Raw genomic sequence first — 13,671 nt, 5'->3', positions numbered from 1 at the left:
CAGACCCTGTGACCCCTGAGGGGGAGACGGTTTGCTCAGAGCCGCGCACAGCAGGTTGCCTCCAGATTGCACCGCTAGCTCATTTACACATTGTCTGTATGAATAACCGATGATAACAGAGTCCACGCTCCCAGAGAACTCTTCATCAGACTTAAGACTGAAGATGGTTTCACTCAATTTGGGACCTCAGCATGACAAGTGAATTAAACACGTTTCAAAGAGAAGGAATCGGGGCGATAACACCATCCTGCTGGAAGGCTCTCAGGCAGCAGCCCTGTGGTCAGCCCTCCGACAGCAGAGCAGTGTTTCATGGCACAGCGCTGTGCTGAGATGTGCCGAGCGCTCTAAGGTGGACTCGGGGTGGGGCACCTGCGGGCTGTGCACTGACTCTTCTGCATGTTTCAGTCAGCCCCACCGGGAGCAAACTCCCGATTCTCCCAGTTCTTCTTCCTGCTTCTATAAATATTTTAGGCTTTTCTCACCCCAGCAGCGCAGTAGCTGTGTTGCCTAACTGAGTGGCTCTGAGGCAGATGTGGCGGTGCAAGGCGCTGTGCCTGGGGGCGACGCTGGCTGCTGCTGCAGGGGGTGCACGTGCTTGTGTGTGTGTGCGTGCGCACGCGCGTGTGAGCGCACGTGGAGGGGGCAGAGTGCGGTGGCACTTTAGGCTCTCAATTTTACGAAGTACTGGTCTCTAGCACCACTAGTTACAGTGCTGTGGAATTAGCAACTTTTAGCAGCAGGCAGTCCTGGCAGAAAGTCTCCATCTCTTGGCCGCCCCAGTTGAAGCGCTGTCGGGGCCCACTGTTATCAGCTCCAAGAACAAAATTATGTTGCTACTGTGTGCTCAAGTCTTGGGAGAACTCAACAGCTGTAATAATTTGTATCAGCAGAAATTCCTTCTGGTTCTAGTGATAAAACTGAATCCTCTGAAATTTGGGGAACAAAAAGGAAGGTTAAGAAAAATAAATGAATAACAAGGCTGGGAAATCAGGGAAGAGAGGACAAGAGCTGGGCAGCATGTGCACGCCTGCCTATGGATACACCATCCCTGTACATTTTCCCTAATACGTTTAGAAGTTCTCTGTGTAAGAGCACAGCCTCGCTCTGTAGTTTCCAAAGTGTCTTTCATACTAAAGGATTCCAAAGTTCCACACCCACATCAAGACATATGGGGCTCTTCAAAATAGAAATATCACAGAGAACCAGCTAAGTCTGAAATCTGGCCCAGGGAACCAGAATTTGAAGAACTCACTAAAAAGACATCTAGATTCTATCAATCTCAGGAGTCCAGAACTGGCACGGCTCTCAGGGTCTGTAATAACAATGGCAAAGCAGCTTCCATTTACTGATGCTCCCCATGCCGTAAATCAATCCAACCATCAATCAAGCACCATGCTGGAGGCTTTAGCTGCATTTTCGCACTGGATCTTCACACTGCCCTGTGAGCCATGTCCTTCTTACATGCAATTTGTAGATGAGGACACAAAGTCTGGGTAACTGCCCAGATCACACAGTCAGTGGAGTGATGGAGTCAAGATTCAAACCCAGAAGTCTGACTCCAGAGCGTGTGCTCTCAAACCAGCCCTACCCTGCCCCAAAGAAATGTCTGGCCTGAACAGGGATCCTTAGGCCATCACACTGTAAAGACTGATACTCCATTGACTTTTGAGCTAACTGGGCTCCTGGGCCAACTCCTTTACTTCACAAATAAGGCACCCGAGGCCCAGAGCATCAAGGTGATTTTTCTCTTTAAGTTTTGTAAGCCATGCAGCTGAGACTAAATGTAGAACCTACAAATTCTATCAACCCAGAAACAGCTTCATCAGTAGAGAGTAGTTTCTCTTACTGATTTAGTAACGACGATTCCTAAAATTTATTGAGCGGTCACCACATGTTAGGTGTCACGCTTAGCATTTCCGGGGTATTAATCTCATTTAAAATTTGATTGCATTGTGTTACAGTAGGGCCCTTGTTCTGCATTCCTAGGACACCGTAAGACAGTCCTCCCCTGGCCAGGTCCCAGGTTTCTCTCTAGAAGAGTCATCCCTTATATTTATACTTGCTATGGAATCTGGCTCCAGGGGCCAAGGATCTGTCCACGTGGACAGTGATGCTTCAGCAGGGCCATCCAGCAGCCCCCTGTGAGAACGAGCAGCCCCAAGCCACATCCTGAGCAGAACTAGTCAGGTAAGGCCTCCTCAGCCCCAGATCATATGAACCTGGGCTGGAAAGGCTGAGAGTACCCGGTCTGAAAGTGGTGGGCCTGAGGTTTCTCGGTGGAGGGATTCTCGGTGGGGGCTGCCATTTCCCATCCCACATTTACTCGCTAAGGCCACGTGGTGCCGCTGTTCTAGGGCTGGATCACCCTGCTGCGCCTTCAGCAGGGAGAGGGATTACATGGACGACAGTGCCACCTGGTGGTAGCAGGCAGTCCATGAGCTGACGCTCCGCAGACACCTGGGACCGGCGGCAGGCAGCCCTTCCATAGACAGCGCTTTTCAGGGGATGGAGAGCGTCACAGGCCTCAGGTCGTTTTCTCACAATTAATACCTACGCGCAGGGTGAGTTTTATATTTCCTCTGTTAAAGCGGCAAGAGCAGAAGGACTTAAAGGATTCAGTTTTTTTGATCTACAGAGAAGACACTGGGCTTTCAAAGCAAACCGAAAACCACTAGAATCAGACACGTCATCCTGCCTTTGGTCATAAACAAGGGGGAGGGCAGCTTCCTAGGGCCCGAGGTGGGTACAGCATCAACCCGGGCCTCTGCCCCTGATCCACTGCTGGGGAGAGCCTTCCCAGATAGGGACAGAGCGTGGTCCTGGGGTGATGCGGGGCTCTGGGGTGCTGCAGTAGACAGCTCCTTTTCCCTCTGGCTCGCCAGGCAAAATGGAAACCAGCCCACCGAGTTCTAAATTCTTCGAGGGCACTGCTCACTTTCTGAATAAAGCCCATGTAATTTCTCCTGAACAGACCCTGGGGCCTTCCTGCCCCTTTGCATCCACCCTCTCCCCAGCCTGGATGCAGAATCGCCACCACTGGCCGGGTGCCACACTCCCAGCTACCGCATGACGGGCGTTAAGGGAGAGGTCTTGAGGCACTGCGTGTTCCGGGAGGGAAGGCGCCAGGTCATGGCGGGAACAGACCATAAAGAATACCCGCCTGGCCACAGCAATATCGTCAGAGCACTAAGAGCCCAGCAGGACTGAGATGACAACTGAGGCTGAAACAAGATGAGATGGCCCATAGGTCCCAAATGAGCCAGGAGCACAGGGCCCAGTGTTAAGCCCTGACTCTCCCCTGGTCCCACTCCCACACCCCACAGCCATTGGTCTTGCTCACAGGGCTGGTGGTGTCTTTGCCGAGGCTGCCCTTGCTGTTGAGGCTGCCAATCTCCGTCTGTGAGCTGGACTGCGACATCCCCTCAAAGAAGGGCCTGTGGCAAAGAAGCACAGCCAGGGTCAGTGGCCGCCAGGGCCCAGAGCAGCAGCTCACGGACAGCCGGGCAGGGCTGGTGTTCAAGAAAGAGCGACAATCCGGGCTTCGAGGATGCCGGCGAGGAAGGACACAGCAGAGGCTGGACCAGTAGGGACCTGGACCGAAGGACTTCAGGAGAGTCCTATCGGGGCTTTTGTCGGTTAGAGGCTAAAGCAGCGAGCTTTATCCAGACGGCAGGCGGTTCAGAAGGGGTGAGGAACCGAGATTCCCGGGTAATGGTTGGGGTGGGGTGAGGGAGGGGAGTCTAGGAGATTGCCATGGCCTAGAGAGACAGTGTGACAGAGGGGGTGCGGGCCTCACTTGAGCTTGGGCTTTGGCGTGCTAAGGATGCTCTCTGTCTCCTCCATCTCGGGACCACTGTCGCTGGGATTGTACATCTCCAGACTGTCATACAGCTCGTCCAAGTCTTCTTCCACTTCTCGTATCTGTTCTCGGGATACGTGTTCCAGCCCAAAGCCCACCTGTGGGAGAAAACAAAACCTTGGAGTCTGGGGCTACCCCTATTAACAACACGGCAGACAGGAAACTCCTTCCTCCTGGGCAGGCCCCACTGGCTTCCCTACCCAGTCCCCTTAAGGGACGTGCCATAGTTTCATGCTCATCAGGGTGGTCTTGGTGTGCTGTGATTTGATCCTGAGGGCAGGGACGTGGTGAGGCCACCGGCCCTGCTCAGAGCCTCCCTAGTGCTCCCCACTAGTGCCCGGCGTCAGGAAGAAGAGTGGGGTTCAGGCGGTACTTCTCCCGAGGAACTGGCGCAGGGAAACCCAGACGCCTGGGGCCCTGGCGGGCTCATGCTGGCCTCCTCTAGAGCCCGCAGGGGACAAATCTCCATCCCTGTCTCAGTCCACTGAGAAGAGAGCCCACGAAAGCTGGCTCTAGGCCTGCGAGCCCAGGGAAGGCACTGCTGCTCTTAGCGGCCAGTCCCTGACGCCATGGAGGAGGCCCCCACTTCACAGGCTGCTACTCACGAGGTTCCCCTCGGGGCAGGAGGGAAAACTGAACGATAGCAACTGGATCTGTGCTGGACACCCCACACCCGAAAGCTGGGCAGAAGCATGTGCCCCTGCTTCGAATACCATGGAACCTTGGGTGCTACGTGTAAATCTTTCCTTCTCTTTTCAAGTAGCGGAAAGCCCTCCTTTAGCGACCCCCTCACGTGGGGCTCCTGGAATCTTGACTCCAGATTGTGCCCGAGGAATGAGGGTGAAACTCTGGGAATTCTACTCACCATCCAGCTCGGGAGTAAGGGGTCGTACCTCGTCTGAAACTTTAAACCGCTTCAGGAGGGCCACAAACTTCTGTTTGATGTTAGGTTGCTGTAGGGACAAAGCCACAGGAGTCCTCAGCCAGCAGCCCAGTCGGCAGAGTGATCGAGGGCCGAGGGCCGGCTTTGGTGAAGAACCGGGGCCACGCCCCCAGCCCAGTAACTGCCCATGGTCGCCTCCCGCCCATCCCTTTCTCTAGAACTTCAGAACCACGGCGAGAGCCACCTGTATACACACAGGTTCCTCAAACTCGAGGTTTCCAAAACAGAGCTCACCCTCTGCGCCGTGCATTCCCCCTCCTGGTCACCCAGGCACCGAGGAGTCCCCGAATCTGAACCCGGAGTCTCCCCCGACCCCCAGCCCAGGGGTGCTGCCTCCTACCCTCTTGTCCACCCGAAACCGCACCGCTTCCATCCGGCCTCCTTCCTCGTCCCTCTCTGGGGCCACCCACCGCCCTCAACTAGCTCCTCCCACCCCACTTCCAGTCTCATTCCCTCCAGAGTCCACTGCGACTGTTCCACATGCAGATCTCACCTCGTCACTCCCCAGATGCAAGGCCTTCACTGGCCCCAGAGCCTCAAGAACTTCGGTGTCACCCTGTGTCTGCTGAGGGCTGGCTCTGCCTGACCCTGGCCTCACCCACCACCCAACTCCTCACACCCCACTTAGGTGGGAACTAACTGCTTACGACTTGGCACCCCTCTGGGCCATTTACATGGTAACTTCTGCCTTGACTAAACATGTCCCCAGATCTACTTGGTGAAGTTCTATTTACTCTTAGAAAACCCATCTCCTGGCATCTTGCCCGCGAAGCTGTCCTGCTCAGAGCCGGTCACTTTCCCCTCAGGGCCATCGCTGCCCCTGACGCAGAGCTCGTCTGGCGCCTGCCCTACGGGGTTACGGTCACTTGTGTAGATGTGTCTGTGTCACTGGACACTGTGAGCTCCCTGACGGCATGGACCGGGCCTTCCTTATCTCTATGTGTCCAACCCCAGGCACGGCGACTAGCTTGTGGCCCTCAGCACCTCCTGACTGGATGACAGACTCACCGCCTGGGGATGGGGGAGACTAACTTGTGGGTGAGACTGAGCTGGGCCTTCAAGAAAGGGCGGGGCTCCCCAAGGTGGAAGAGCACCCACAGCAGAGGAGGAACGAGAGCCACAGCGACCGAGACGCAGAAGGCGCTTCAGAGAACGCTGAGTCAATTAACACGTCTAGGACAAAGTGCTCTTGGTAGGGAGAGAAGGATTCGTGTGCACGGGAGGCAGGAGTGAAAGGACAATCACTCTGGAAATCTGATTGGCAAGCGCCTGCAGTTAACACAGAAAATAAAAACACCTTTCGGGGAGTGAGTGGGCGTCAAAGGAACACTGAGCTCTGGTCGTATAACCAGTGAAGCTACGGAGGCGACCACAGGAAGTGGCGATTTATATAGCTCCAGGGGGCACCTTTGGGAAGAAAACGGGGCCTCTTTGTGGTTACAGCACAGGAAAAAGAAAAACTTAGCAGGAGTAGCCACAACAGAGAGCGACCTCCAGCCTCTGCCATCATCAGAGCACAGGGTGGGCTGGAGGCCAGGATGGGCCTTACCCGGCCTAGGAGCGCCTATCGAGGATTAGAAGCCTGAGGACGATGAAACAGTTCACACGCGCTCTAGTCATCATCCGGTGGGGGAACCAAGGCCTCAGCCTTGAGGATTTATTATACATTGTAGCCCAGGGATACCCAAGGATGCCTGGAGAGAGGACAGCGTGTTTCACGGTGGAACAGGCTCGGATACAACATGTTCGGAAGGTCTGGCCTCCACTTATTTCACTCCTGAAGGTGACGGGAATCTCTGCTCTTGGGGTCCCTGGGCTGCTCTGCGCTAGAGAGAATCAGGATGCCTCTGGGGACAAATGAAACTGTGAACTTCTCTTCCAAAAAGCTCCTGGCACTTTTGACTCCCCCGAACTCTGGCACGGGAACCCGAGAAGAGGTCAAAGTTAACCTAGAAATTCGGGTATTAAGCATCTCAGTCCAGGACTCTAATTTCACCAAAAGTAGTGACTCCTGAGGAGATCGCGTGCAGGAGACACAATCTAAAGGCCTCTGGTCTCTAAGGTTCTGGATCCATTAAGGCAGGCACTGTGTCGAGCCCACAGTTCCAAGCACTAGCCTACTATTTCCGGGTAAGTTCAACAAATGATTCCAAATGGAGATGCTCCTAGAGAGGACTGGACTTATCTGTGCGGTGGACAGTACGAAACCTGAAGTAATCACCTGGAGAAGGGAGGGAGGGTGTCTGAGGGGTTCTGCTCCCCAAGGAAGCATCTGTTCCAAAGTCTACAACAAGGTTTCTCAACCTTTCTTCTATCCTAAGATAACCTGAAGAATATAACACGCTCCTATCAGGAACGCTGGTTCTCTGCAACAGTGATGCTTAATTAGCTGGTGGTGGAGGTGGAGGTACCAAGGGGTATATCACAGCCTTGAGGGCATGGCCCTGTGCAGATGTTAAAAAGCCCCCAGGAAGTCTGAATACACCACTCCCATCCTACCCCCAGATTGCAAATCTCTGCTAAAACATTCCCCGGGCCTTGGAGGCTCACCCTTGTGATGGCAGACGTTGAGGTTAGTTTCCTCCGGGTCTTCTTTACTTTCCGAAGATCCTCATCTTCATAGAACAGGTCCTAAGTGGGTAGGGGGATGGAATGAGGTTAGGAAACCCTAGGAAGGTCTGTAACTGCTTCTCGGCCGCTTTATTGAGGGGCTGTGGAAAGTTACCTGCCCGTGTAGTGGGTCATCACTGCCTTCCTGTTCTGATGAGAAACTCTCCTCCTCTTCCTCAGAATAATTGTCAATATCAGGAGAACGGTCTGGAAACAGACACCTTAATAAGATGACCTCGCAGGGCGAAGATCTGGTCTAAGAGGCTTTGGCTGGCTGGAATCATGCTCTCCTCAAGTGGAAACGCGGCCGGGGTGGAGGAGAGGGCCCCGACCCCCTTTCATTTCCAGGGAGCTCTAAGCTCCTCTTTCCTAGGAACGTGTTAGGCTTTCCTGGGATGGAGATCAGGTGACGGGGAGGGCCTCCCGACACCGCACATGTCGTACCAGACAGCTTGGATTTGATTCCTTCATGGTCAATGGGCTGGCTGGACAGGGAGTAGATCTTTATTTCTGCCACAGGCACGGAGACATCCTTCACGTTGCTGTGCAGGCCGAGTACCAGGGCGCCTTCGTTCGGGTGCTGCATCACCTACGAGCACGGGGTGGCCACGGACACACCTCACTACGGACAGTGCCGCAGAGCAGCCCGTTTTCACAAATCCCAACGGACAGGCGAGCCACTGGGAACGGTGTTCTGCTGACACATTTTCTTTTTCACTATCTTCCAGATTCACGCCTACCGTTCTCCTATTGCCTGTCTCACTTTACCGTTTTTTTTTTTTCCTTTTTGGCTGTGCCACGCGGCTTGTGAGATCTTAGTTCCCCCACCAGGGATTGAACCAGGGCCCACGCAGTGAAAGCACGGAGTCCCAACCACTGGACCGCCAGGGAAGTCCCCGGTCTCACTTTAAAACTACCTCCTGAAGTGTCAGCCACGGGTCAGGCCACGTGCTTAGAGATAAAAATCAAGGCCTGAGATTGAAAATGACTGCTAATCTCTAGGACTGCATTTTAGTTTAAGTCTTTCACAGAGAAACTAGCTCTCAAGGCTGCGCGAGGCTGGCCTGCAGACCGTGGCCACCTGTACCAGGCCACCTGTGCCAGGCAATAAGGGCTTGACACAGCTGGCAAAACGTGCCATCCACATACTTCACTCCCCCCAGGCCCTCTTTCTGACACAAAACATGAAGAGGACAGAAAGATGGGCTGGGACTAGCTCACCTTTTACTATGGACACAAAATGTTTCTTACTTAATGTTCTAAAATACAGAAATAGGTTTTAAAATTGATTTGTGGCCCCTTTCCTCTTCCCCTTGGTCAGGGCTGAGAAGATTCACCAGGCATACAGGGAAGCCGCACAAACGAGCAAACGTACTGAGAAGGGAATTAAAAACGTGAAAAGGAGAAAGGCTAGAGGAACCCCAAAGTGCTGATTGGAATTGACTGGAATGTGAGCTCATGATCAGATAGATACAGAAGTGGAAACAGATGCGATGTGTATGTACATACACGTGCATACGCATATGTATACATGTATTTCCTAGCTCCATCTGCTGAGAGGGAGGAGAAGCAATGATGCCCCAGTTGGGAAAACGAGCACCTCTAGCATCCAGATCTTGGTTTCTAAATACCATTCTCCACTACAAGGAACCAGGGCTCTTTGGAGGATCAGTTCATGCTGAGGCTGGGTCAGGGAAAGTACATGATGAGCCTGTAATATTTTGTACCAGAAAGTAAAGAAGCATGTAAAGAACGATGAGGCATATAAAAAGGATATAGGAATCAGCTTGAAGGGGCTCTTACCGGCCAAATTCGAGAAAATTTGAGCATCAAAATAAATAATGATAGTAGCAGACTAAACCCCACTGAACTAAACAGGAATCCACAGATCCAAAACTGCTACAAAGAAATGAGTCAATCAGTAAGTGGAGAAGAAGGGAAAGCTGTATCTTACAGCAGACGGCCAACTAATAAATAGAGGAGGAATGGTGGGATTGGAAATTCACTGTCTGGCAAACGTCCAAGTAATGACTGATTCCGGTAAGAATCATTAATAGAGGCTAAAACTACTTGGTGAAGATATGAGGGGATAAGAAACTGTTATATAGTCTCAAAATATCTCCTCCCTATAAAATGTTTTTTTTTCATTGGTAAGAACAAAATATGTATTACTTAACTTTATACTGGAAATCCTGGCACACACCATCTTAAATTAACCAAGCGATAAGAGTTAGCCTCACCAGTAACGGAACAAATCAACAAGGAGTGCTGCCTGCATTACTGCTTGCAATAATTCTGCCAAAAACGCAGAAGCTGAATGTACATCTTCAGAAAACATCAGACAAATCTGAACTGAGGCACATTCAATAAAGAGCCTGTACTCTTAAAAAATGTCAAGGGCCTGAAAGACAAAGAAAATCCAAGGGACTGCAGGTCGAGGGAGACTAAGGAGACAAGAGCTAAGTGCAGCCCTTAATCCCAGATGAAACCCTGGGCCTGCAGAGGACATCCCTGAGTCGCTTGGCATGACCTGGGTGGGGACTGCGGGTTAGATGGCAACCCTGTGTCGGTGCTAATGTCCTGATCTTCATGGTAGACACAGTACGTATTAACTATGTGTGATGGGGCACCAGCTTACTTTCGGTGGTTCAGAAAAGAAAACAACATGCATAACGCGTATGTAGGAGAGAATAATAAGGCAGATGTGTTAACACTGAAGAATCTGGGTGAAGGGTAGATGGGAATTCTTTATACTATTCTTACAACTTTTCTCTAAGTTTGACATTTTTTTAAAGGTTAAAGAAAAAACTTTTCATGAGGGAGAAAGTTCTCAATAAAAAGAAGTGCATCCTGAATTTCCAATAAAAGAATTAATTTGTAACACAGAATAAAACACCCAAACAGCAGGCTGGGAAAATCACTGGCTGGGCCGTGTCTCTCGTAGGCTCCGAAAGGCTGACTGTCCAGAGGCCGCCCTCTCTCACCTCTGCCATGTTGATGAGCCCCACGGCCAGGGTCTTATAGCCCAGGATGGTCCGGTTCTTGTAACGCTTTCTCCTCTGCAACATGATCTGCAGCTTGTTGGCATCTCGCTTCAGGAAATGAGGGTACTGCCGAGCACAAAACAGAGCCGAGCACAGTTAATCAGCAACTGGGTCCTCGGTGGGTCTTGGTGCTGCGAGAGGACGTGCCACCTTCCTGTGCTTCACTGGCTCCCAGCTGCACAAGGGGGTGATAGGGGCGAGGGGAGCGCCTGGTTTCCACTCCGCAGCGGGGTGGTCCACACACGCTCAGAAAACAGCCTCCTCCCTTGCCAGATAATCAGCTGTCCGTGCACTGCAACCTGGGGTACTGGCGTTAGGCGGAGAGACAGACATACTGGGACAGATAAGGAGGAGAAGGGAAGGGATGGAGGTTGCAGTATGCAGGCAAAACAAGACTGAAGCATCCGCCTCTGCTGGGGGGCATGGCGTGGATTACTAAGGAGAGGAGACGGGGCCGAGTGTGGTGGGACGGTGGGGTTAACAGCTCTGTCTGAGGAAAAGGGGAAGAAGAATGAGAGGCAAAGCATCACATACAGGATGGATAAACAAGGTCCCACCGTAGAGCACAGGGGACTATATTCAACAGCCTGTGATAAACCATGATGGAAAAGAATATGAAAAAGAATGTATACACACACACACATATATATATGTATAACTGAATCACTTTGCTGTACAGGAGAAATTAACACATTTTATTTTATTTTTTAGTGCTTTTCATTCATTTATTTACTTCACATCTTTATTGGAGTATAAATGCTTTACAATGTTGTGTTAGTTTCTGCTGTACAACAAAGTGAATCAGCTATACGTATACATATATCCCCATATCCCCTCCCTCTTGAGCCTCCCTCCCACCCTCCCTATCCCACCCCTCTAGGTCATCACAAAGCACTGAGCTGATCTCCCTGTGCTATGCAGCAGCTTAACACAACATTTTAAATCAACTATACTGCAATTTAAAAAAAAAAAAAAAAAAAAGAACGATTTGTGGTGTACTTTTCAGCAGCCCATCTGGGTCTCGGCGCCCTTGCTGTGGCTGTCTGGGTGATTGCTCTGGTTCTCCAGGCCGGCCACAGAAGCTCTAGGTGACTTTAAATCATTGGGTTATGGCTGTTTTCGGATAAAACAGTCTCCAGATTAGAGGACTGTTTGGGATTGGGCTGGACACGGCATATTAATGACCTAAGACTGAGCAGGCTCTCACCTGGAGGGAGAAGGTTAACTGGAGCTCTGTTTCCACCAACCCACTGGCTGGAAGGATGATCTCGTTGGAGCGAAGAATCCTTTTTGAACCCTGAAACCAAGAAAAAATAGGTCAAAGCTGTATCACCAAAAATCAGACCAAAAGAAATACTGCTTGCAAACAACATCTAAACTCTACAAAGATTCTTACCAGTTCAAGTATTCCACCCGTCTTTTTGTTGTACTTGATCACAATCAAGCCACTACCATAGATGTGGTTTTACATGTATTATGCTGTCCGTTTGCAAAGGGTTTTCACATGAAAATGGTTTGTTATTGCATCTGAGTTCTCCTCTCCCACCGCTCCTGAGGGAGAGGCAGTGGTGTCGCACCCCAAGGCGTGGCAGTTCTCCCCATGGCACCTCAGCCGCCCTCCTCCCGTCTAACTGACACTTCGGCCACACTGTCCTGTCTCTGGGCATTTCCACATGCTGTTTTCTCTTCTTGGATATTCCTTCATGCTTCTGTACACAGCTAACCAACTCACCTTCCCAGTCTCAGCTTTGATATAATTTTTTTCCAGGAACTCTTCCTTTTAGTGCGGCTCCCCCCGCCCCCGCTTCCCCTGCCGTGCCCCCCAGCACCCCCGCTCCACCACACCTAACGCTGGGTTAAACACCATAGTGTTTTTAGCTCTTAAAAATAAAGTTGGGCTAAACCGTTCCTCAATGTAAAAAGAGATCAGCAGGAGAGCCTGAGGAATGCCAGTATATTTATAAAAATTACTTTAGGGCTTCCCCGGTGGCGCAGTGGTTGAGAGTCCGCCTGCCGATGCAGGGGACACGGGTTCGTGCCCCAGTCCGGGAGGATCCCACATGCCACGGAGCGGCTGGGCCCGTGAGCCATGACTGCTGGGCCTGCGTCTGGAGCCTGTGCTCCGCAACGGGAGGGGCCACAACAGTGAGAGGCCCGCGTACCGCAAAAAAAAAAAAAAAAAAAATTACTTAAAAAACCATTGAGTTTAATTTAACACAGTGAAGTGCCCCGATCTCCAGTATACAGATCGGTGAGTTAGTAAATGTATATACCCGTGTAACCCACACCTCTATCAAGATGTAGAGCATTGTTACTACTCTGGAAAAATCCCTTGTGATGCCTCCCAGTCAATCCTGCGCTCCTGTCTCAGAGGAAAGCACTGTTCTGAGTTCTTTCACCATAGGTCAGTTTTTCCTGTTCTAAAATTCCATATAAATGGAATCATACAGTGTGTACTATTCTGGTCGGGCTTCTTTTGCCCAACATTTACAATGTGTCTGAGGTTCATACAGGCTGTTGAGTGTATCGAAAGCTTGTTCCTTTTTACTGCTGAGCAGAATTCTGTCCCATGAACGTACACATGTGATTTCTGTTCTCCTGTCACTGAACACTTCACATTTGGGGTGTTTCTAGTTTGGGACCATTATGGTTAAAGCTGCCATTCTTGTACAAGTCATCCACACAAGTGGATGTGTCTTCTTTTTCTTGGGCTGACACCTAGGAGAGGAATGGCTGGGACTTAGGGTAGACACATATGTAGCTTCGTGAGAAACCGCCAGACTGATTTCCAAAGTGTTAGTACCACTTTCCACCTGCAGCTGCATCCGGCGTGGTCTGTCCTGGACCCGTGGATTCTACTGGCCACGTGCAGAGAGGTCCATCACTGTGGCTGCAATTTGCATCTCCCTGAGGACTCAGCCCACGCAGCACCTTCTCAGCTGTTTATTGGTCCGCTGTAAATCTCCATTTATGACGTGACTGATCAAACTTCTTTGTTTTGTTTACCTTGTTATTCGGGCGTAAGTTTTTTATTTATATAAGAAATTGTCAGGTATATGCACCATAAATATTTTCTTGCCTATTCATTTTCTTAATAGTATCTTTTGATGAAGTATTTAATTTTGATCTGGTCAACTTTATTATTATTTTTTTCCTTTATGGTTAATGCATTCTGGGTCCTAGCTAAGAAACCTTTGCCTATTCCAAGTAATGAA

General features: G+C 50.8%; 1 protein-coding gene across 2 annotated transcripts in view; it reads right to left on the bottom strand.

Annotated features, from left to right (window-relative positions):
- The window catches only part of PACS1 (phosphofurin acidic cluster sorting protein 1), a 140,061-nt gene that overhangs the window by 15,681 nt on the left and 110,709 nt on the right, over positions 1-13,671 (bottom strand). For both annotated transcript variants that reach the window (XM_060019297.1, XM_060019298.1), the window contains exons 3-10: positions 11,664-11,753; positions 10,397-10,522; positions 7,857-8,001; positions 7,528-7,619; positions 7,353-7,433; positions 4,753-4,812; positions 3,797-3,957; positions 3,341-3,434 (exon numbers count right to left, since the gene is read on the bottom strand). In XM_060019297.1, coding sequence (XP_059875280.1) covers positions 3,341-3,434; positions 3,797-3,957; positions 4,753-4,812; positions 7,353-7,433; positions 7,528-7,619; positions 7,857-8,001; positions 10,397-10,522; positions 11,664-11,753 — 849 coding nt within the window. The remainder of the gene's footprint in view (positions 1-3,340; positions 3,435-3,796; positions 3,958-4,752; positions 4,813-7,352; positions 7,434-7,527; positions 7,620-7,856; positions 8,002-10,396; positions 10,523-11,663; positions 11,754-13,671) is intronic.

This window comes from Delphinus delphis, chromosome 8, assembly GCF_949987515.2.
Source record: "Delphinus delphis chromosome 8, mDelDel1.2, whole genome shotgun sequence".
Taxonomy (NCBI): Eukaryota; Metazoa; Chordata; class Mammalia; order Artiodactyla; family Delphinidae; genus Delphinus; species Delphinus delphis.
Note: the sequence above shows the minus strand (reverse complement) of the source record. Positions and strands in the feature narration are given on the sequence as shown.